The sequence below is a fragment of the Cheilinus undulatus genome, linkage group 4 (assembly GCF_018320785.1).
Source record: "Cheilinus undulatus linkage group 4, ASM1832078v1, whole genome shotgun sequence".
Classification (NCBI taxonomy): Eukaryota; Metazoa; Chordata; class Actinopteri; order Labriformes; family Labridae; genus Cheilinus; species Cheilinus undulatus.
In genome coordinates, this window is record NC_054868.1 from 45,324,220 (window position 1) to 45,349,818 (window position 25,599).

The following is a 25,599-nucleotide window of genomic DNA, read 5'->3' on the forward strand; positions in this document are numbered from 1 at the left end:
TGGTGGGAGTTGCAGCTGTCCAGATGGGAGATGACAAAAGGTTGGGCAGCGTCCCACATGAAACATCTTTTGATTTTCTGTCTCCAGGTGCAGCTCAGGCAGAGATTTATGTATTCACAGTTTTTTCTAACAGGAACACTGAACACTCAGAGACACACAGGAACTGTAAATGTGTTCAGACTTAGATAAACAGTTTCTATTCCTGGTATACTGGACACAATTTAAGGCCATAAAGTGTAAAATATATATGCAACTCAACAGCTGATTTTAAATATCAATCACTGCTAGTGCTGGGCAATTAATCAAGGTTTGATTTTAATGGTGTTTTTCATTACCTTTGATTTAAAAAACAAGATAATTAAGATTAAACCATTACTGTGTTAAATGTGGTATTTGTTTTTCCCATAGGTATTGTCATGTTGGGGAGGTGTTCCATTATTTGTTGCTAAATTTTAGCCACATCATCTTAAAACAGAGACTTATTTGTATCTATTTATTGTTTCTTTATATAAATATTTTAACTACAGTTATATTTTTAAGCTTATTTTATTTAATCTTGCTGCATGTTAAAGCCTTAAAAGTCAGTTTGATAAAAACATTGATGCTGATGTAAAATCAGTTCAGTCAGGAACACTCTCATCATGCATTGAAACATTTTATAGCAGATGGATAAACAGTTTTACTTGGTGGAGAAGGCTCTACCTAAAAGATGCTCTCTGGGATAGTCAAGCAGCATGCGCTGACTTTTCAGGAAGCCATAACCCCCCCTTTATGGACAGATACATTTATGACAATGCATACTGAATACAATAAAATTAGATCAAAGCAATTAATACATAGTAGCATGAATCTGAACATGAAGGTAAAACAAGCTTTATGCCATAAAGAAGGAAGCTGGGGTGGAGGAGGTTAAGCTTTGCTAGCAGCAGCAGCAGCAACATAGTGCATCACCATAAATGCAAGCAGGGATTAGTGAGAAGTACGTTGTATTTAAATGGACCGCTGTGTTGAGAGAAAGAGCTGTGATTGGCTGTGGGAGCTAGGAGGCAATAATTGGGATCAGCTAGCCATCAGCTGATCTGGGCTAGGCGTATGACTACTGTGTCCTGCAGGAACTAATGCTAAGCACCATTAAGTAATCGTAATTTATATATAGTAATTGTGATGTCTGTAACAATCAAAATAATTTTGATTATGATTTCTGCCACATATGAACAGCCCTAATCACTACTAGATATAAGAGCGATTTATAACACAAACATCTAGGTTACAGGTAAGTTCTTAAATGACGAATCTGCAGATGTTATCTCCAATCTATTTATTTTCTTTCAAATTCTTGTTATATTGCCTCTAGTGTAACAACTGCTATTATGTCCAGTACCATCACTTAGTTGAATATTAATCATTTCAGCACCTGTGCACATTTTAAAACACTTTTAAAAATTGCAGAAAGCAGAACTTTATGGACTTAGTAGATAGTATGTTTAAGCTGTTCTTCATGTAATCAAAGCAAATTAGCCATGGCTAGAAGTCTTTTATACATTGTATATGTTGCATTGTAAACAAATGCAGCAATGCTTCTATATTGTCCCTGACAAATAACATGATAAATAAATAAATACAATGAAGAATTGGCAAGAAAAAAACTCCAAGTCTCTCTCTTTAAACACTTAACATGCATTCATTTTTACGCAGTGGTCGTGTAAACCAGTGGTTCTCAACTGCTTGAGCATCAAGACCCACCACCACCTCCTTAGAGGAAATCTTGATCTAAATTTTGGAATTTGGACCATAAAAGAGACAAAGTTATTGAAAAAAGAAACAAGACCAACAAAACATGTTTAAAAGCCCATCATTACAGTAGTACCTGCATGCATATTGTTCATCTTATTTTACAACATTGTTTTCAAGACAGCATGGAAATATGATGTTTTCTTGAGGAATTTCCCGTTATCTTGGGAAAAGCAGCTATGCTATTAAAAGAAAAGAGATAAATCAGTAAAAATATCAAGACAAATACTGAAAATCTTATGTCCTCATAGTAAAAACTAAAAAGATGCATGTCTGAATTTACTGTATGTCCAGTTAGAGCTTCTATACTGACTTTGTTTCTTGGCACATGTTCACAAGCCACTGGAAGGAGCTTTGTGACCCACTTTTGGGTTCTCACCCTCCAGTTGAGAAGAACTGATGAAAACCTTAAAAGCACACTTCAGTGTGTTTCAGCATCAGGCCTTCATGAGAAAGTCAAGAAACCCATCCTGCTTGGAGTTTTTCTTGCTAATTCTATGAAATCCAACAACATGTCAACGAGACACATCATCAAGTTTAATACTTTGGGCAAAACATATTGGAGTGTCCAAATATAAATATATATATAAATATATTTATCTTTTGGTTTTGTTTTGGCCATTTTGACATCCAAGAAAATCTGAAAATCTTTCCAAGGCTTAGTGCTCATAATTGGACCCCTTTCCCAAAAGACTGGGGGTGAGGGGTGGGTGGCAGTTGATTATTTGCTCAAATAATCCTCCAGAGTCAATACAATTATTTTCCTGCACCCAACTGAGTCCGAGCCTCCCCAGTCTCAAATCATAAATATCAAACATGTAAGACAGCTACGATACCAGATTACTGCCTCCAATGAAATAGCAGCATTCGCAAATGAGAGCACACAGGCCAGCAAGTGCCCTCACACTTTTAAAGATTATTGTTAGTGCTTTCTGCTTTAATTGGAAAAGATAGCTGAAGAGAGACAGGAAACATGGGGAGAGAGAATGGGGGCAGACATGCACCAAACATGGGCTGAGACCGGGACTCTTCCTAAACAGTGCTTGAGAACTATAGCCTCAGCATATAGGCGCCTGCTTTACCCACCGAGCCGCTGCACACTTTTGAAGATCAGAGTAGAGTGGATTGTTGAAAAAGAAGACCATGTGGACTTCCTGCAGCGACATGATTGACTTAATAATATCTCTAATGTTTTTCACTGCAAAACAGAAGGAATGCCAGGAGGATGTCATTTATCATCCACCTACTTTTCTTCTGATGTCACGCTTGATGATGCGATGTGGTATTGTTGTCTGGTAAAAGTATCTGGTGTGTGCATTTAATGTCAAAGGTCTGCTATGTATGTTTTTTAATGGTTATGATTTGAACATCATCCAATGTGCAGCTTGAGATAAACGGTTGTCTCTGTTCGAGATAAAGTTTGGTGAAGGGACAGAAAACCTAACCCACTTAATTTTTACATCCGAATTCATTTTTGAACCTGAACTCTGGCAGATAATTCCAGTGAGGCAGAATCAAACCACAGGAGGAGAGATGTGAGCTCACTGGTATTTTGGTATTCAGAACTGGTTAAATGAATTAAGTGTTCAGTGGCTTGTAAGACTCGAGATTAAGATTGAATTCCTCAAAGCCATTTTTCCCTCCATACCTACCCACATTTTAAATAAATCTGGTAATGAGATTGAAAAAAAAACCTGGATTAAACTTTAAAATACAAACATTATGGAAATGAAAGCACTACAAGAATGCAGAGCCTTAAAGTGATGGATGTTAGCGTTTAAAAGAGAATATGTACTACAGAGGAAAACAGTGCAGCCTTTGTAATTGGAATATTTAAAACAAGCAACACACTCACTACATCTAAAAAAACACACAAATCACACTGCATTAATGAAACAATAAAAAAGACAACATTTGGAAACAAAAGCAATTAAAGGGGTATCAGAACAACAAAAATCAAGTACACTGACAGATTGGCATTAGCAAGCTGACAGCAACAGAGAGCAATTAATTATTAATACTGACAGAAGTGATTATCTGCAAGCCAGACAAGAGCTACTTTGTCTGTATGTGCTCAACTCTGTGACAGAAGTTGGGATTGAGTTTTACCCCCTACGACACTGACAAGGAACATAAAATAAGTGTAATGTGAGGGGAAATCACTGATTAACATCTCGGCTGTCTGGGTTGATACGCGGAGTTGTTCTGTATGAATCAGAAATAAGCTACACTGAATGAGACTTGAATACTAATACATACGCCTATTCTCCTGGTTTAAAAAGACATCTGGTGCGACACAGAACATGCATGCTGTAAGCTCCAACATAAAGCACTGCCTATGTGAGTTCAGTATTGTGTTCCAGTCCTCCCATGTGAATATATCACACTGTCAGGCACATACATTTGGATTTCAGTCTGGAGGACAAACAGATGGTGAGTCATTATTATATAAAGTAAAAATGAGTGGGCCCGGTAGAGATCCTTGTAGAACAAAAGTGGACAAGCAAAGGGCAAGTGATTGACAATTATGTTCTGAGACAAACGAGTTAGAGAGGTGCTGTTTTATTCATCTTTACAAAAATGAAAGTAGAGTTGAGTGTAAAAAGCTCTCAACATCTGGATCTAACTTCTCTGAAAGAACGAACAGGTCCGACACCTCCAGTTTAAGGATTGTCGGCTTTTATTTGAGTAACTTGAGTGGTATTTGAAGGGCTCTTGAGCAGTGTAGGTGTTGTGTTTTTGTCCACTTACTCTTTGACGTGTTTGCGGCAGGGCACAGAGTTCCTCATGCATGTTCCAGTGAGGATGTCCACATTGTCTACAATGACAAAAGGTTTCTCCTCCAGCGTGACGATGGAGAGATGGTTCTCATCTGCATCCTCGTCCCCGTAGGAGTTATACCTCGGCCACACGGGGAACATCAACGACAACGTCCCGTTCTCCCAGCGGCCCATCTGCGTGTGCACAAACAGAAAATCAGGAATAGCTGTCCTAATTGAAGCGGGGTGACATTTTAATTTCCTTGCTGTTGTCATAAATCAACTGTGTCCATTTGTTACCTTCTCCCACTTCCTTTCACTGTTCAAGACGATGACAACCAATTTAGGGTTGGCCTGGTAACCATCTGGAGTGAAGGATAAGTCCCGCCCATCGTTCCATACGTGCATCATGTGTCTAAAACAAACAGGAGAAAAAGTAGGAAGCCGTTATTTGCTTTTGTTTGCATCTGTTCAAGTGTGTTCACAAGAGCAGATACATTTGAAATAACAAGTTAAGCACTCTGTAATCACTGCAAGAGTATCCTCTTCAAATCAATGCTGTCTTCACCCACTGCGTGTGCATGCATGCCTGAGTGTGTATGCCTCTGTGAGTGTGTGTTAGTGCATCTGTTGTGTGTGTAGGAGGGGAAGAGTCAGAGGCCACATATCTCTCCCATCAACATTCTGCATTGATTTCTCCACAGATATACGCCTGAAAGACAAGCCACTGGTGCAAAAAGGCTGCCCTCACTCTGTTACTCACTACAGTTATCATGCATACGCAAACAGATCCTTTGCTGAAACATTTACACACTCGCTACAGTGAAGCAGCAGAGAGAAGGAAATGAACCGCTATCACACACAGTGATATGGGGATTAAGAATACTCTCGCTTCGGTAAAACAATTTTTAGAAGGAGAGGATATTCTGAGAGTTAAGGTTGAATAATAGCATGAATTCCCACTTGGGGAACTGAGAGATGTCTAAGGAACTTTACTAAAAATTCAAAATCACAACAGCAACTGCAGCAACTCTTTTCTTCTGCCGTCTTTTGTGTTTTATTAGAAACAGTCTGATTTATTTTGACACAGTGTCAAACAAAGGTTTTGCAATGATGCTCTTTCAGTAAAATATTATCAGACAAAACAGAATATTATAAAAACCCAAAATTCTGCAGCTTTTAATCCTCTGCAAAAAACAGTTTTTGCATTTCAAACTACACAACTTTTATGTATATCATAGGGCAATGGTTCTCAACAGGGGGGTCAGGACCTAAAGGAGGGTAGCAAATTTGAGATGTGAATGGAAATTCAGGCAAAAAGTCCTTGAAGCAAAATCGGGCAGCATCAAATTTCACACTGTTAAAACCTCCCAGAATATCTTACAATTACAGCCAGGTGTTTAAAAATAAAATTACACATGACATGATCAGGCATTTGCTGGTGTGCAGGCCCAAGCCTGGCCAGTAGAGTGATGCCCCGACACATGTTTGAATGCAATGTGCCAATGCTTTGAGTCTTTAAAAGATACAAAAAAGACATTTATTGCAAGACCGCTGGAACAGTTAATTTTCACAGCTATTCTAAACTCAGTCTTAAGTACTATTTGCATGGCATTAGAGTTACCTGTGTACCTCTGATATTTTTGAATTCCCCCCTGACATCAGTGTTTGGTGTGGTGCATTCGTACAGGATAAGTGAAGTCTGTAATGCACTCAAATTTACAGACATTTCTGAAGGAAAATTGCAGCAATGCAAACAGGAGATTTTTATTTCTAAAGTTCATACAAAATGACAATATCGTGCACATCAGATTCTGCGGGTGACGTTGGCTTCATGTGTCCTGTACACACGGTTAACCAGAGTTCCCTATAGACAACATGTGCTATTAGAAATGCATCCCTCCCCTTTATCTATGTGGGAACAAGACGTCTTGTGTAAAATGTGAACCTCTCCTACAGTTTTTATGCAGCTGATATTACTCTTCGATCTATTAATTTTGGATTGTTACGCACCAACAACAGCCCTCCTCATCCAAATCAGCTGTTGAAGTCTAAGTATTACTGAATGTTAAGCAGCACATTTTGACCATTTTTAAATTCTCTCTGGAATTTTTACTCCACAAATTAAAGACATGGTTGATTCACACCAAATTAAAAGAGCAGACATCCTGTATTTTTATTACAAATGACCAGAGATCCCTGGGAAATACTAATCCTGTGCGAATATGGCTAAAGTCTTGTTTTAGCCACAGTTTAGTCATTTATACCTTTGTGTGTTTTAGTTGATGATAGATAACATTTTAGACCAGTTATTGTCCATAAAAACCCCTTACATTTGGTTCAAAATTTATGCAAAACATTTATTCTCTGAATAGAAACCCTGCTTTTTACAGCTGAAATGCAGATGAGCACCAGATTCCCCCTATCTAACAGCTTGTGCTCTCTTGTAACATGGATTTTGAACATCTAACGAAAACAAAATTACACTAAAGTCTTATTTAATCTCCTTTATGAAAACTTAACTTAGTTTTCATCACTTTTTTGTCACCAGAGATCTACTTTTAGCTTGTCTTAGTCTTGTTTTCCTCATGGAAAGGTAGTCGACTTACATTTTTGGTCATAGTTTTAGTCAACAAAATTAACACTGCTGGAAGCGCTTTATAGTTGCACCATTGTATTCCTACTTAACTGAGAAAGAGAGCAATATTAGAACAGAGGATCAAATCAAATTTTGTCCTTTTTCCTCTCCCTCTTGTGTATGCAATCTTTTCCACCTTTTTTTTAGAGATAATAATCTCAAACGATTATCAGTCAGGACCTAGAAATGTGGAGTAAGGTTTTGTGTGCTATCAAACAGATAAAGATGTAATGCAAGTATTGTTCAATTTCTCATTGCACAACAATAATGTGCTCTGAGCAGCTGTGATTTCACTTTGCAAAATGTGTAAAAAAACATCCCAGTAACCAACAACCACCGATTAACTTCACCTTCAAATCCCATAAAAAAAAGTTTGTAAATCTGAACATTTGAAAAAAAAAGATGATTTTAACTGTGCCTGATGTTGCTGCTGCAGCGCCCTGCATATATGGTTATTAACTCAAATTCTCATCACTGATTTACTTTAAGAAGAAGGTATTTTCAGCTCACACTGTTGTGGATCACAACCAGTGGAGCATGTTTACCAATTTGACTTTAGAGATGACCATAGTGGGGTGTCATGTTTAGCACTGTGATGTGACGCAAAAGTTTGGGTGTATATCAGCAGAAGGTTGTTTTTTTGGACAGGTTTGTGGTTTGATCAGTGAGGCCTAAATCATTAGGAGTACTGTTGTCGCTTTTCTGGTATCACACACATGCTGCTGCTGGAAACAGACACAAGCTCTAACAGCATTTCGGCCAATAATCTCATGCTGTAGTTTGTTTAAGAATTTATTATGGTAAAATAACATGTTTGACGTCAGGCTCCAACTTAATCACTCCTCGCAGATTTTTATATACAGTACAGAATTTGAAGAGACTGGATATCCTGCAGCTTAATTAGACCAGTAATTTAGGAAGATGTGAGTCATGTGATTTAATTAGGATGCATGTCAGGTGTGAATCATTGCACTCGAGATTATCAACAGACATAACTCCCCAGCTTCATTTCATTTATTTAAAAAATTCACTCATTAAAAAACACCTTTTTTATTACAGTAATTATATCAATACTGTGGCTTTTTTAAAATACCCTGGCATACCATATTACCACTTCACTATGCATGATGGAGTACGGAAGCACTTAGAGGACAATTTTGTCTATCCATATATGTCTATATTTTTTAATCTGCTTTTGTCCCGAGAAGTAGTTTGGTTGTTTCCCTGAAATCTTGACTTTTTTAAATCTTATTTTCTTGGAATAACAAAGCTTGTTGTCCCATGATAATGTGATAATTTTGCAGTATTACTTGAAAACAACCAAAATGTGCATGTACTCATAAAAGCATGCTTTTGTAATGAAGTGTACCATAAACATGCTGGTTTTGTTCTGTCTCAATCATGTTTTGTTCCATCTAAGGCTAAAAGTACATTTTCATTAAAACAATTTGAATGGTGGATTTTTGTTTTAATGTGGGTCATGAATCCTCATGAGGGAGGTGTTGGACCGTTCTGAGGTTAGACCAGTTAAAAACCACTTCTGTAGAAAAACTGTTTTCCCTATCTCTTACCATTACTTAAATGTAAACATGCAATAAGCATTACAAAAATCCACAGCCAAAAGCAATAGACCAAAAGGGCCCATAAATAAACTGCTGTTTTGAATGTGAGGAGGACAAGACACACAGCCATGAAGACTCAGGCATAAACCAATATTGCGACAGGAAGTCAAGATGCATCAAGTGAATCGTTTGAGGGCTGTTTAGCATGCGCCCTGCAGATGAAAACTATGATAATAACACCAATTCAAACAGGTGGGATCCTGTGTTGTCTCATCTGCAGGAGGGATATTAGAGTCGACACACATAAATATTGTTGTCGGGCAGTGGATTAGCCAAAGGTACATTAATCATGTGTTTTTATAAAGACTGGGAATCAGGCCTGTGCCCCTTCAAATCAGGCTTCAGTCACACTGAGTAAATAAAAGGTCCCTGTCTCCCTCGCACGCAGGCACAGCAAAAATACCAAACAGCTCTGCCGGGCGTATAAACTCTCTCAGCAAACAGAAATAATTTGATATATAAACCTACAAAGTAACACATAAGAGACTCATCTGGGCTGTATAATAGAAGCTGCCTTTGTCATTACAGATTACAATGCCTTTGACTATTAGTGACATGGATATATTTTTTACGTTGGATAATCTTCATGGTGCAGCAGGTGCTGCCCTTGTCACAGTGCATTGCCACAGTTGAATACATATAGCGGAAACACTGTGACAGTCTATTCTGGGAAGCTGCTGTCTCCTCCTATTTCAGGTTTGTTACCTTTTTTGGGGAAAAGATGTTGATCTAAACGGATGAGGCTGGTGTTTCTGCGGAGAGTCAAAGAGGCAGATTATACCTCATATTTGTACTCATATGTAAATTCATGTCACTTTGTCAGCCTCTGTTATGTTAACAAAATGAGATTTACAGTGACATTAAAAATAGTCTGAATGACTGCATGCAAAATAGTTTATATTTCCTGGAAATTCAGTATTGGTTTAAAAGCTTCACCATGCACATACAAATATACCAAAAAGAAGCAGCTGTTGTTAATGCAGTCTTCAAAATGTGGGTCTATTTACGACTGCCAGTGGAACATTTTCTATTATTGAAGTACTACCCATTGTGTGACCACTCTAAAAGTACAAATAATGAAAGATGGGAGGCTTTTTCTAAATCCTCTATTATGGCAGGGCACATCTTTTTAGAAAAAAAGTGACAGCTTAGGGGTTTGCATGGTACAGTGGTCCCATCAAACAGAATAACCTTTTGAAATTTACTGCAAGGACAAACCTCAATAAAAACCTCTACCATTGTGTAGCCCAAATAATGCTGAACTCAAGCCTGAGATATTAATGCCTGTCAGGCAAGAATGGCAGCAAATCCAACGGGGCTGATAGTGTCTTTTAAGTGCCAGATTATGTTGTCCTATTCCTCTCCACCTCACGCTGTTTATATGCACACTGCGGCAAGATTGTATCTAGACTAATGTATGCAGAATTTTGATCACAGCCTCACCACTTCCAAATCAGAGGAGGGAAATCCAACCTGTCAGTTTATTATCACAAAAATTGGCTGCAGTTGTTTTGACAAATATGCAAATTCTATCTAATAACTTAGTGAGACAAATGAGGTACCTCTGACAGGAAGAAAAAACACTTTTCCAAAAAAGGTTTCAGCTCCTATTGAGGTCTGGGTTATATTGGATCAACCTGTCAACAAAGGCAATATTGTGTATGCTTTGATATATTCTGTGATGGTCTAATAAGAGAGACAGATGGGATAATAAAGCCATAATGTTGAAAATCAGACTGTGGCTCTTATTCTAATGAGGCAACTCATACGTCATTATACATTTGCAGAGCTAGCAACCTGATCTTTATGTTTTCAGTCAGTTCTACACAGATTTCAGAATTATTTGAGAATATTTTAAGCACTGCATGCCTTATATTCAAGACACAGTTCCAATATCCCATCGCTGAATTTTAGAGGAAGCAATATAGCCTTATAAACAGATTCAGAATCTTTGCCTTTACCAGGCTGAATGTGCTTGCATGCATGTCTGTGTGCGCCCATTTGTGCCCTCTTCATGTTGGAAGGATTTGAAGGTTTCTCCATCACAGAGACTTCAGAGGGGAGTACATTCACACATGCACACTATTATGCAGAAGTGCATGTATACACACACATGCACCTAACACATGCGTGCCACCCACAGAGCCACATAACAAGAAAAAACAGAGGGAGAACAAAGCTAGTAAAAGCTGCTTTAATCCTGACTTAATGACAGAGAATGCAGTCATGTGCAGCAAGGTGTTCACACACGCAGACCACACACAAACATACACACTAGGCTGTGGTTAACACAGGCAGCCTGGAGACAGAGGTCTGCCTGATGTTCATTGTCTGTCCACTAGGACAGCAGGAAGAGCTCATGCAGCGAGCAGCAGTGTACTAGAGCTAAAAGTGTAAAATGTCATGAGACATCAGAGTGTTAAACACTGCTGTCCGCTCTGCCTCTGCCCCTCTCATTAGTACATTAAAAGAGTTATGTAAGGCTGCTCAACCCTCAGCTACAAAGACAAACACAGTTATGCAAGTCCCCAGACCAGAGGTCGCTAACCTGCGGCTATAGAGCTGCATGCAGCATTTTAGCAATTCTCCAGTGGCTCCCTGACGCTTTGACAAAAAAATATGTGGGTATGAATATCATTATTTTTCTCCTTTTTAATTTTCATTTATCACTGCTGTAGGCCTGAGGAGATTCCCCTTTTTTTCCAACTGTAAAGTGTGCAGCCTTTCCCAGAATAGAAAATGGTTTTACATTTGTCAACCTAAACATGAATGATATGTACAGCCAGGCATAAAAGTGTATGAGTAGAGTCAAACAGGATTTCCTCCATTCAGAGTAACTCCTCTAAAAAAAGGGACAAAGCTGACATGGCAGCAAAAGACTTAGGGACCATAGTTGACTGACTTGGGAAGAACTTTTTTTTTGTTTTTATTGACATCAATCTTCAAGCTCCCATTCATAGCCAAAGTTATCTCAAGACAGTTTAAAAAGAGGGAAGGTCTTGACCGTACTTTCTGATCTGGCCTATTATAATAGACCAGCGTTAATCACCAAGAGCACAGCACTAGCAGTATCTAGTCCTTTACAGTGGCGACATAAGCCTTCCCTTAGGGGCAGGACTGTTGAGCAGACCAGCCTCATGTTGACAGCCCTCTGATGAAGCTGCACTGGGGTTGGAATGGGACTGGAAGGAGGGGCAGGGGTGGGAGAAAAGCAGGAAGAGTAAAGGGACAAGAGAAACAAGAAAACACCAAAAGAAAGACAAATTTATGGCAGCAATATGTGAAAAATTAGCGATAGCTACTTTGATACTGACATCCTTATTAATATTCCTTCGCAATCCCGGCCTTTATTGACAAGACTTTTGATAGTTTTTAAGTATTTGTTGGGAAGACATTACATTTTTGACAGAAGGGGTGTAAGAAAAGTCGAAAAGTCATGAGTTCCTGTGGTGCACAGTCAAGCTTTAAACATCCTTTTTTCACTGCAACCTTAGCTTTAAGAATATGTGTGCAGCAGTAATGCCACTTCAATTCATAAAAAGTTATGGGACTATAAAGAAAAAAGAAAAAATGAAACGGACATAAAACTCAAAGGTTTTTATGCGTAAACAATAATGACCAAGACTTTATTTTGCACAGACGTGTTCTCCCATTTCTTGGGGACCAAAAGTGAAAAAGTAATCATTTTGTGACAACCCTGACAATCTTCAAAATAGTCTCATATTCACAAAAAAAAGACATTGTATTGGCTTTATTTGAGCCATTATTCAAACCAGTTCCTGTCTGCAGAGACACAGAGGGCCATGTCACAGGCTTTCTGTCTCTCTTTCTCTCTATTATCAGTTGTTCAGGCCCTTCATGAGCTCAGTGTAAAGACAAGCACAGTTCAATGCAGCATGACACAACAACAGAACAACCCGCTACTGGTTGTCACAGCCCATTATCTTATCTTTATCTTATCTTAGAGCATTGTGGGATACAAAATGGTGGATAGCTGTAGCCGCTAGCAGCGGAAAAGATCAGAAAATTGATTACAAAAATGGATAAAAAGACATTCAATGTCTAAGTAACTGATGCAGATTTAATCTTTAAAGAACCAAGAAAGTCACCCAAAGTCCAGGCTTGCTAGAAAAGCTTTATAAGGAATTCAAAGGCATGGAGAGCATTATTAGAACGGTACAACGGCAGGCTGCAAAAGGTCCAGAAGTTTTTTTGGGTTTTTTTTCACCTTTTCGTAAACTGTGTCTCTTCTTGTTGTATATGACAGGAGTCTCAGAGGGTTAAGTGAGGATATGCATTTTTTGGGTTTAGGTCCACAGGTGCTGCAGATCAGGACAGCCACCCTGATCACAGAGGACCCCTCTCACCCCCCTCATCATTCCTTCCAGTTACTGCCATCAGGCAGACAATACAAAGTTCCCCTGGCCTGGAAAAATATCTACAAAAAACCTTCATTCCCTCTGCAGTAACCACCCTGAACAATATGAAATGAGTTTGTTTTTATCAATTAACACAATACTTGTTTTTATCAGCTGTTGCTTTTAACATTCCAATTATGACTGTGTTTTGGATTTTAAATGTGCTTTTAAGTGTGATTTTAAATGTGTTGTTTGAGCCTTGTCAAAGAAGAATTTCTGTCACTCCTCATGCAGATAATAACGTTCATCTATCTAAAATCAAGAAGGGGCAGGATTACTGATAATGGCGGAAGGGAAACCAATCTGAATTTTAAAATTTCTAGGGTTATAGCTGCTACTTCTGTCAGGCAGGATTCCTCTCCATTGATTTTGTGTTTTCTTGGTGATATATCCTCATAAAAAATAAATATGAAACACACAGGGCTATTTAGAGATAACTTTACAGATACTACACAGGAAAGCACAAGTAACCTTGCAGCCTGAAAGAATAAACACTGGTGAGACTTCCTAAAACTGAGGTTGTGAGAGCTCCCAGAGCCTTAAGCACCAGCTGTGGACACACTGGCCCTTCTTCTACAGCACAGGTTTCAACATAGTTGTTTTTTGTTTTTTGTTTTTTTTTAAACAAACACGTCGTCGCCAGTGCTGAGAGAGCATGCTACTCCCTTAGCTGTAGTTTTGTTTTCTTTCATGCCGACAGTCGAAGGTACCACATTTTGCTTTAATCTAATGCACAATTCTTTCAGCTTATGTTTCCTCCACAAGAACTGTTTTATGCACCAGTGATACAACAAAATGACGTTATAGAGCCCTAAGACTTGATAGCAGTAAGCTAAAACGTTATTGAATTTGGGTTTTGAAACATACAGAACCAGGTTTTGATCTCCATCCCTAACCTTGACTGCTGAGCTTGAAGATGCTGCCTATAATGATGCACAAAACAATTTCAAGAGGGATCTACTGAAATTCTCCGGAAAAACACCATTCTATGTTGGTGTACTATCCCTGTCAATTTTTTATCTACCTGAAGGAGTTTCCTATCTTTGAATCAGTGCTCATGTGCAACAGGTTTATGAGCATGATAGAAATCTAAACAGCTCTGGAGCCTCACAGATGAAGGTGTGCAGTCATGCATGGAGACTAGAGTTACATCATTGATATTAGAACAAATATCAAGATTGTGTGCCATAATACACAGTCAGATATCTCTTTTAATAGGATACTACTTTGCAAGTGTCTGCTTTGCAGAGTTGTGATTTGATAAATTAACCTTGGCTGATATTGTGTGACTTCTGCTCAGACACAGGGGGTTTGTTGTTCATGGATTACCTCACAATGAACTCTGTTTGGTTAAATTTATTTACAATTGACCAAATTTATTTTCTTTTAATATTTCTAAAGCAAGCTGCACCATGTTAAATTCATTGACAAAGTAACCAACTTTATTTCATTTATCTTTAAGCATAGCTCTTAAGGTTTGTCTCCTTTTCATTATTGTTCGGGTTTGTAAGAGCATCCCTGCACCAGAAATCACCAAAGACGTCTTTCTTTTTAGGTCCATGATCTTAAAGAATCAAAACTGACTTCATCATAAAGACATTCACAGTAAAACCCCCAACACTCATCAACTAACTTTTATTTAATTAAGATCTATTCGTAACTGTGGACTCAGGGGTCTGGATTTTTATTTTGCAGGGCATTTGAAGACCCAGCCATTCTGACCAGTTACACATCAGCAGGCTGTGGCATGTGCAGTAAAGTCGGTCCATATTGAAGCAGAAGCAGAGAGAACATAATCCATGCCAATGACCCTTTGGAGGCACCCTGACAATGATTTATTTGTCTCTATAAACAGACTTTTGCATTCAGGTGCAGGCAAAAAGCAACAATAGATCAAATCTACTTAAGTAACAAATCTATTTGACGCTGTGTTCAGAAATCAATCAGTGTTTAGTTGTTGTGACTTTATGAAACACATTAGAAATCATGGATCTGACCTCTGTGCAGCAAAAAATCATTTAAAAATAATTTTCTCCTCCTCTTGATGACAGACCTGACAAAGCGTGTGTTATTCCTTTAACTAAGACGCATTTTGATGTTGCTGTTTTAGAAAACTTAATCTCCAGTATGTAGAACTTTTGCATTGAAATGCCTATATACATGAATAATTACTATTCATGTGTTAGATATTAGTTGAGTTCTTATATTACCTGAAATATTTTACACAGGTTTAATCAAGGGAGATAACATTTCTAACTGTACTGGGACGTGTCTTGATGTGGCGGCTGTCATGATGGAGCCACCTTGTTCATCGTTGTCATAGAAACGTTGAATGTCACATGAAAGACAACAATATAAAGCAGTGGGAACTGCTACTATAAGCTGATAGACCATGATTATTCCCTGCTGGAGTTCAATCACCCGAGCTCACCCCCATAAACACAGAGATATGACCGAGTCAGGGAGAATTAGAAAAGAAAACTGGGAAAAAGACATTTTAATTGAGGATGGATGTTTGTTGTCCCCATGGACAGTTTAACACAAGTGTGTCTTGTATGTTTCAGTGCTGTAGTGATTGTTAAATGTGGTGCTTCTATTCACCTGTGGAGCAAACGTACCATACCATGACAGGGAAAATAAATTAACCTAGAGCCGAATAAGGTCAATGTATGACAACTCTGACATGAGCAAACACACACTAAAAACATGTCAACAATGTTCCCTTACATTAAATTCATGTTAAGTTGATATAAAAATCCTTTAAATAACACAGGAGGCTACTGGTCACGTTTTCAGCTCTGATTTGAAACCCTAACAGGGCGAAATGAAGTTCATTTCTTTCATTAAATAAGAGATGTGTGAGTCAGGCATTGAAAAATGCAAAAACACGACTCAGCCTTCAACTATACTTGGCCTAGAGGTTAGGTTGCATCCTATGTATGCAGTTGGTCTGGGTCCAACCTGTAGCTCTTTCACAATGTGTCATCTCCCACTCTCTAATCCCTGTTTCTGACTCTATCCATTGTCCTGTCTGTTCAATGAAGGCAAGAAAGTCCCAAAATAAATCTTGAAAATAAAACAAAAAAAAAATATGCCTACGCATTTTTCCAAAAGCTGTCATTTTCATGCAAACCTTTTACTTCAAATAAGAGAAGAATATTATTTTGATAATGACTGTAAGCATTTAATATCATTAAGTTAAATGATATAATTGAAAAATAACTTTTTAAAAAGGGGCTGCATGGTGGCGCAGTGGTATGCACTGTTGCCTCACAGCCTGGTTCGGTTTCGGTCAGGGCCTTTCTGTGCTGAGTTTGCATGTTCTCCTGCATGTGTGGGTTCTCTCTGGGTACTCCGGCTTCCTCCCACCACCAAAAACATGCTCATTAGTTAATTCATCATCCGAATTGGCTGAATGTGACTGTGCCTGGTTGTCTTTCTCTATATGTCAGCCCCGCAATTGACTGGCGACCAGTCCAGGGTGTATTCCGCCTCTCGCCCGATGACAGCTGGAATAGGCTCCAGCCCCTGCCCCCCTGCAACCCCCAACGGCATAAGCGGTATAGAAAATGGATGGATGGAACGTTTTAAAAACAAATTTATTTTGACACTAAAATGTGTTTATCAGACTGCCTCTGTGAGAAGCAGCTATGTGCAATTATAGTATACAAAATGGAGGATGCATTGGATGAATCATGATAAGTGTTGGGTCTTGTTACTTTTAAATGTAACTCGTTAGATTACTGTGATACATACTGAGAAAAGTCATTCATTACATTACTATGTTACCTACTGATAAAACTAACCCGTAGAGTACCTCTGCGTTACCCTTCACCTCTCCTTCTTGGTTGTAAAAACAACATGTAGCAATATCTGCTTTTGAATGTGTAGACCCCTCTGCCATTGTACAGCCTAATTTACGGCCCATAATCTGTAACTCTCCAGCCTGATAACTCCTCTAACAGATATAGAAACATTTCCAGCTGTTTAATATGCTCCTGATCTGACAACAAACTGAGCAGAGGTTTTCAGAATTACACAAAGGCTGTGTGTAATAACTGTGTATTTGGAACGCCTACACAGCTGATTCAATTAAAACAAAACGGGAAGTTTTAGACTTAAGCTTCACCATGATGATGGCACACCACTGCGTGCATACAAGACAGAGAGAAGGACAAAAAGTGCCGATGCTTCAGGGAGATTCTTTTATTTTTTCTCTCTCTGTTGTAGCCACAGAGGAGAAAGGACGTGCTATTTTTCCTTCAGTAACTGATTACTTTTATGGAAAAAGGTAACTAATGACAGATTACTTAAATTGAAGAACTTGTGCATTAGGTTATTTGTTACCCAATACACTGAAATCGAATCAAGTGAAGTCAAATTCAAATGAAATCATTAACCTGATAATTGTAATTCAATTGAAACATGAAACCAGACAAGATGCACAGCACTATTACGGAGTGTCCTATTGTTGAACAGAGTCTTTAATTCAAAACAAGAAGTAAGCAGCAATGGGATGAAGCTAGGCAGCAAGATCTCTACTCATAAAATTTTGTTATTGTTTTGACAGGGCATCCCTTCGTGGCAGACTTGACATACTGTACAATTAAGACCCAGTAATACCAAGTAAATTACGAGAAAATCAGTGCCTTTTCTGGGCTCATCACACTGATGTAAGCCAGGGTGAATCCCACATAACTATTCCCTTTGATGCAATTCAGAGAACTTTTTTTTACCCATTTGCAATATCTGTGTGCAAACATGACATACAGCTGAAGACATAAAACCAACAGTTAAGGTCTTTTCACACTGAGTCCCTTGTTTTTGAATGTCGTTTTCTGGTTTTGCACACAGTGTCCGATGCGTGTTATTTGCATTCACTGTAAATTTGAATGAATGTAACAAACTGTTTGATAATGCATAGAGAAAAAAGAGTGAAGATGATTCTGTGGCGCTTTCACTCCTTGAAAAGACACTGACAAAGATCTTCATACAGCACCAGCTTGTGCATCACAGCACTGTGTCAAGTTGTACAAACTTTGGCACTCTATCAAGTTTCATGGTTGATTTCCACACAGGCAAATGACTGTGTTTAAAGTGAGGTATCAGTGTGGGGGAGAGAGAGAGAGAGAGAGTGGAGGGAGGGGGTCAAGCAAGCTAGACAGGAGAAGCAGACGGTATCTGAATCATCAATCAACCATTTAAATGACTTGGACGGATGCAAAAAACAAAAATAGAACCTCTTCTGAAAATATAATGACGCACCAAAGTGTCTGTGTTCGATATGTAAACTCTATGTGGAAAAAGTAAGTCTTGGCTTGAAGTCGTAAAATGCTGACCGATGGCTACGCCAGAATCACAGTGAAATTGGGATCCATTCCCAGAGAAATTTATCGCCTATCAGATCTTAAGAGACAATTAATGCAGATGGGCTCTGAGATCGCCTTCACCTAAAGGCTCAAACATGTTTGTCTGCTTTAGATTATTTGTTTGCAGCTAAAAATAGCCCCTTGGTTTGAAAGTTGCCAACCCCTGCCACATGTCTGTCACGTACCTGCGGAGTGCACTAGGTGGGAGCTTCCCGGGGCTCCTGTCTGATGCTGTGCTGTAGCAGCTGCTCTGGGCCTCTGGCAGCTCCCCCTTCTCTCGCAGCATGGCAGTAGCTGCAGAGGAAATGATGCCCACCCCGTCCCGCACCCGTGTATCCAGAGGGTACTCCCAGTCATCATAGGACACAGAGATCATGCCCAGGGGAAACATCTGAGAGGAGAGGAGAGGAGATCTGAGAAGTGGCACATATGGTGTGAAACATTCAATTTGACATCAATTTCACATTTTATAAGCCCAATTTAAAACTTCCATATGTATCTTTCAAAGGTGTCAGGCTGATGATTTATTGGTTCCATGTTTCCTCCTATATTAACTCAAATCTGGCTTTAAAGTGTGAGCATACTAAGTCTGCAAAGTGAAATCAGTCAGTCATTCTGGTATCATCTATCTGGAGTCTGTCAAAAGGTTAAGATTGGAGAAAATAAATGGCTGACTAAATTTATCTCTCTTAACCAGACAGAGAGAACATCAGAAAATGCCAGCATGCTAGTCTGTCAATCTACCTCACAGGGGTTTGTTTTTTCATTTAATTTGGCACTTAGTGAAGAATCAGATCTCTGTCTAAGAAGAAAACACGGGCATGAAAACCAACACAAAGAGGAACTCTGAGTCAGAAATAATGATGGATGTGCAAGGGAGGAGAATAAACATTTAAAGGCTTTTAGAAAAGGTAAGCAAACACTTGATACATCTTCCTTTTTAGTGTGAGGGAAGAATGGGAGCTGATTATACTTTTTATTATTGATATTCAAATGTATATGCTTATTTAGATGACAGCTACAGAAACTTTTGATCCAACATTTCGAGAGGCAGTGTTTATATAACAATGTCAAACATTATTTTCAGGTGCTGAGCAAATGTCTTAAGTTAAAGAAAGAAAAATGTACACAAACAAGTAAACTAAAACTATGATGTAAGATGAATTAGTGTTCCCTAGTCACTGTGATTTTCCTGTATGCTGTCTGAGACAGTCAGAGAAATGTGCTTATTCACTATGTGGTGGCAAAAGAAGATTGACACGAGTCTTGAATCACTCTGGTAAATTTGAGGCTGGCTGCCTTTTAGCTTACCTGAGCACAAAGCCTAAAAAAGAAAAAAAAAGAGGAAACAGCTAGACTTGCTCAGTCAGAAGGACACAAAATGCCTACCAGCATCTTTAAAGTTCACTTATATACATGTCATTTCTTGTTAGTTTAACATGAACAAAAACAGAGTATGAAAAAGGCTGCTTTTGTGCTGGAACAATTTTTTTTTTTTTTTTTTTTTTTTTTTTTTTTTAGCTGGAAATATTACAAGACTCCACCACATACTTCTATGTAAAGCAATCCACTTTTATCACTACATAAGTTTTTATATAGTATGTTTAAAGTTAAGAGAAGCTGCTGAGAAGATGTTCTATATCTCGATCCATTTCCTCTAGTGTCTTAAAACTAACAGATCAAAGCTTGAAGGTAAAAATAAAAAGAGTCATGTCTTGTCTTATTGCAAGGGATGGGTCTCTAAATTTTTATTGATATCAATAACAAAATTGAGACTCTTAGGGATGCAAGTCTTAACTGATTCCAGTATCAACACTATTATTAGAGGATGACTATTAGAGGACCAATAGCCATATATTTGACCATTTTATTGCAAAATGGATAAACAGCTTTACTTGGCGGAGAAGGCTCTACTCACAAATGCTCCCTGGGTTAGTCAAGCAGCATGCCTTGACTTGCCAGAGAACAGACAGATTTATGACTGCATACTGAATAGAAAATACAGTTAGTTAAAAAGCAATGAATACATTGTAGCATGGATCTGAATGAGGGTGCAGGAAGCTTTATGCTATAAAGGAGGAGGCTGGGGTGGAGGAGGTCAAGTTTTGCTAGCAGCAGCATGGTGCATCAGCGTTAATGCAAGCAGGGATTAGAGAGAAGTATTTCACATGTGTATACACTGCTGTGTTGAGAGAAAGAGCTGTGATTGGCTGTGATAACTGGTAGGTGGTAAAAGGGATCAGCTGGATGTCAGCTGATCACAGCTGGGTGTATGATTAAGATGTCCTGCATGAAGTAACGCTGAGCTTCAATCATCCGCAGTTTTTACCATGTTGTATGAACTGATGAGAACTAATGTCTGTCTGAAATATCTCCTTTATATTGTTGGGTAAACCACCAAAACCTGAATTTGTTTTGTTAATATAACATTTGGTACATCATGACATGTACTTTGTTGTATCAGTGTTTGTTGAATGAACATGTGGGCTGGTCTTCTGCTCAGACTGAAATACCAACTACAGGGCTATTCTCAGGCTACTTGTTTCGTACCTTCTAACGTACATCAGTCAGAAGAGCATAGGATCTTATACTGTTTGATGCCAGAATATTTTCCTACTGTCTGTTCCAAGGGTCCAAAATTAACTTGATAAAATGCTCCCTTAAAATAGATTGGCCAAAGACTTGAGACTTAATGATTTTGCTCTCATTAAACTCTTTTAAGAAGTTTGATGGCTTGGAGACAGACACATCTGGCTACAGATGTTTGATTAAATTACAAATGTGTTCAATTTAGGCAAATGTTTACTGTTTAAATGTGTTATCCTGTGTCTCTTGATGCATTTCAATAATGTAACTTCTATCTGTTTTCTGTGTTTACCTGCTCTTTGTCTGGAACTCTGTTAAACTTTTGCTGCCTGTCAAGGACACTCTTAAAAAGGAGTTTTTTCCTTTATAAATAAAGATTGAATAAATAAAATAATAATAATTAGCTTTGCCCAAGAGTCACTTCACTGACTTGACACTGAATACATCATAAAGTGACCTCATGTCATCTGTCTAGCTAGCTTACTGTTATTCTAAATACGGGCTCTAACATCCCATTACCATTTTCAACTCATGACACCTGTCATAACATTTTGCTTGCTCACTAAATTTGCTGTAAGTAGAGGAGGATGACTGTTCTGCATGCACATTTAGCTAAGGCTGGTTCAGACTACAAAGGTTTTTGGGTCTTTCATGACAGCTCCATGTCAGACTACACAACGCGGCTCTTGTCCCGTCTTGGCCACCAGCTTGGCTGCAAGTGTGTCTGCTAATCGTACCGTTGATGTCCCCACTGTTACCACGACTGTGTGGGAGTTCACGGGTCATCAGTGCATAAGCACTAGATGCCAGCATTAAACTGATAATCTACATAAGCTAAAACATTGCTTCTGACATTTATTGTTGCTACATTATTTATCAGTGTGCTGATGTCTGTCAACAGGGCTGATATCATAGGGCTGATATTCAACCAATGTTGAATTGATATATCAGTGCATCCCTGGTTAAAAAAAAAAAAAACTCTTATAATTCAGTTTTTTATTTTAACTTTGCAGAAATAAGGGGAAACCAAGGACAAGCTGCAGATAATGTAAAAAAAACCTGGAACTAAAAACATCCCTTGTCAAGTAAAACCACTCAAAAATGGCAACCTGTTCCTGCATATTGGGTTTCAGTACCTCAGGGGTGAAGTCTGGGTTCCCAGTGGTGAGACTGGACACAATCCAGATGTAGCCGGCTCCTATAAGGCCTAAAGATCTAGCTTCCTCTAGAATATATCTGCAGAGGAGTGGAGTGAGAGTCAGTAAAGATTGACTACAAGAAAGTGTCAGTGCATTACACAGAGACAGAAGTACTCACATAGCCTCATCTTTGGAGCAGTACAGCAGTATAACAGGACTCTGTATCCTCTTGAGGGCAATGTGTGATTTAGAGTTTGGGTCTCCGTCTACAGCATCCAGAGTCACTACACTCTGCATGTCCCAGCGCACAAAGCTACAACAAAACACCATTAAATTATACAAGGTGCTTAAAGCTGTCAGCCACTGTAAATAAAGGTTAAGGATGAAAACAGAGTGTGTGTTTACATGTGTCAGGGCGTATTCATTACCTGTGATCCACAGTTATCTTCAGTGTGCTGATAAACTCCTGGTACCCGGGGAACTTGGAAGTGACGATAGAAAAAACATGCCAGTCATACTCCTCCATGATGGCGAGCATGAGCAGAGCCTCCTGCTGCAGAGCGGCGCCGAACTGGAAGAACGTGGACTTCTCATCCTGCAACGACACAGAGGCCGACATCAGAGACAGTCAGCAGATTTGTCAGAGGAACTGAATTAATTGCAGAAAAGCAAAAGGAAAAAACAAAAGCCTCAAAGGCTCGAAAACCTCGACGGAATTAAAACAATTTTCAAATTTGCAATCAGTGAGTCAGACGCAGAGAGTGAGGGAGATAAGAGAGGGTGTTAAGTGCTCGAGAAACTAAAGAGCAGGGAGAGAATATGGGAGAAAGACGAGGAAGGAGAGATACGGAGAGATTTAGTGAGACGACGATGCGAGAGAGTGACTGCTGACAACGGGAGGGGGGCTAATGGTCGAGATAACTGCCTCATAACTCACAGGTTCGACTCACTTTAACCCTCACTAACCTTTATAACAACAGCCAGGCATTGTTTTCAAAGGCAATCGAGCCACATACAAATCCTCTTCCTGCTTCTGTTTGTACTGCACAAATAGATTGGCTTGTTTTCATTGTAAAAACATCCTGGTTATGGATAATCAACACAAATTAACTGGGCTGCACATTATAGTGCTGGGTTGTCATTGAAGTCCTGATTTCAATCACGTCTTTATCTTCCCATGATCATTAAAACCATTACTATTACTATAACTGCACCCATGTGCTTTTGTTCATAGGATCTATCTTGTCTGGTAAATGTTTCAGCATTGTTTTAACACTTTGGCCATTAAAGTAATTCTTCCTGTTGATTAGTTGCTATTATATATAACTATTTTGATTTATCTATGTTTTTTTCCACGCAACTACATTAATTTATAGAGAGTTATGTATGTGATGTCACTCAGCGTGAGTTCATCATTCCAACCCCTGATTATGAAACAGTGACAGCGGGGAGTAAGCAGCACACTGCTTTAATTCAGCTTAAAAGTGCTGTCTTTTTTACAAAGATATCCTTATAATGTTCACTGCGGGCAGTATAGATCCTCAGCTGATGGATATTTTGAAGCTGTGCTGTTACAGCAGCTACCACATGCATTCAGTTTATGATGAATATAAGCTAAACCCCACTCCATTCTCCTTCATTTTGTTTACTTAAAAAAAATATATATATATTTTCAGCAGATCAGCCATGTGGTAAAGTGATATCTAAGGTGACAAGGCATCTATTGACAACAGATAATACTTTATAGCTGTATAGTTTAAACAAAGTAGCATTTGTAAATGAACATGATTTCTATGTGGTGAAATACTGGAGTTAATTCCATAAATGCTTCATGAAGTGAACATATCTGACGCTGGAACAGTTTATACAACACAATATGAAAGTTGAGAGCTGTATTGTAGGAATTTTTCACATTAAAAATAAACTGGAGGTTTATTGTCTTGAAAAACTAGCACATAAAAGAAAATATTCTTTGTAATCATCAACTTGGCTTCCGGAAAAAAATCGTCCTACTAATTTAGCACTTTTAGGACCTACCGACAGGAAACAGACTGCTTTGGACAATAAAGAAGACACAATCAGTGTATTTCTGGATTTTCAAATGCATTTAAACACTTAGTTTGCAAATACATAAAAATATGGTTTTCATGGTCATGTTTATGAATGGCTCTAAAAATATAATATAATAGAACTCACTATGTTTATTTTAATGGTCATGAATCCACTATGGTTTTCCTCAAGGAGCCATAATTCATTCTTCATTAGTCCTCATTTACATACATGACATTGCTTTTATTGCTTTTTGCAGAAGGCACCAACCTTCTAGTCACAAATAGAGATTTAACATCACTCCTTAGATCTTTCAAATGACTGTACTTGGCTTCAAACTAATAAATTGTCTTTGATTATTAAAAAGTCTCATTTCACTTAATTTGCAGGTAAAGAGAAACATGCTAGTGATCAAATTAGACTTTTGATATTGACATTTTAGCATCAATTAAGATGACATAAGCTGTCAAGAGGGGGGGATGACAGGCATTTGATGTAAATAAAACACACACCCAAAATAACTTTAACAACAGCTGTAGTATTACGTATTCTTATTTGTACTCTGCATCCATGAGTACAATTTAGTCTGGACAAATGTGGTATTGGTGCATTCCTAATTTTCATAAACAGATTTAACAGCCATAGAGCACCTTTTTACAGATAAACGTAAAAGTAGAAGTAAGTAAAAAGAAGAAAGTTAATCACTGAAACACAGAGAAACAGCTGATCTAAAGCTTCATAGTAACCAAACTTCAATGTTAATTCAGTTTCACATCCATCACTGATCAAACCAGGCTGTCTGCCACTAAAGCTCTGCTTCTTTTACTTGAAATCAGGTCCGTATAATGTCAGAAAGCTCGATTTATGGCCACAAATCAATGTCCACAGTCAACTATGTCTTTAGGAAACAGTGTAGGTTTCTCTTGACATCAAATATGCTTCATCTAAGCAGATATGACTTTTTTTGTCCGTCCCCCAATTAGCAGAAAGCTGCGTTTCAGAATGTCTTTTCACTCAGTCTGGCTGAGCAGTCGTGTCTAACTGAAAGTGACATCATTGCATACCTTCTCTTGATTTTATCCAGTTAAGAGTATCTCAGTTGAAGAGGTGCATGCATTGCAGATATTGTAAAATCAATGAGGAATTGTGTTTTATAATTGTGATCTTAATATAGTGATGCACAATTTGGTAATATGTGCAACTGGGAATATACTGAGCGATACTGGGA

The 25,599-nt window shown here is 38.4% G+C and overlaps 1 protein-coding gene across 1 annotated transcript in view; it reads right to left on the reverse strand.

Moving 5' to 3' along the window:
• grin2ab (glutamate receptor, ionotropic, N-methyl D-aspartate 2A, b) overlaps window positions 1-25,599 on the reverse strand; it is a 227,224-nt gene that overhangs the window by 53,917 nt on the left and 147,708 nt on the right. Inside the window, exons 5-10 of the mRNA XM_041785148.1 lie at window positions 22,751-22,917; window positions 22,501-22,635; window positions 22,320-22,419; window positions 18,783-18,988; window positions 4,851-4,965; window positions 4,543-4,745 (exon numbers count right to left, since the gene is read on the reverse strand). Of these exons, the coding sequence (XP_041641082.1) occupies window positions 4,543-4,745; window positions 4,851-4,965; window positions 18,783-18,988; window positions 22,320-22,419; window positions 22,501-22,635; window positions 22,751-22,917 (926 nt within the window). The remainder of the gene's footprint in view (window positions 1-4,542; window positions 4,746-4,850; window positions 4,966-18,782; window positions 18,989-22,319; window positions 22,420-22,500; window positions 22,636-22,750; window positions 22,918-25,599) is intronic.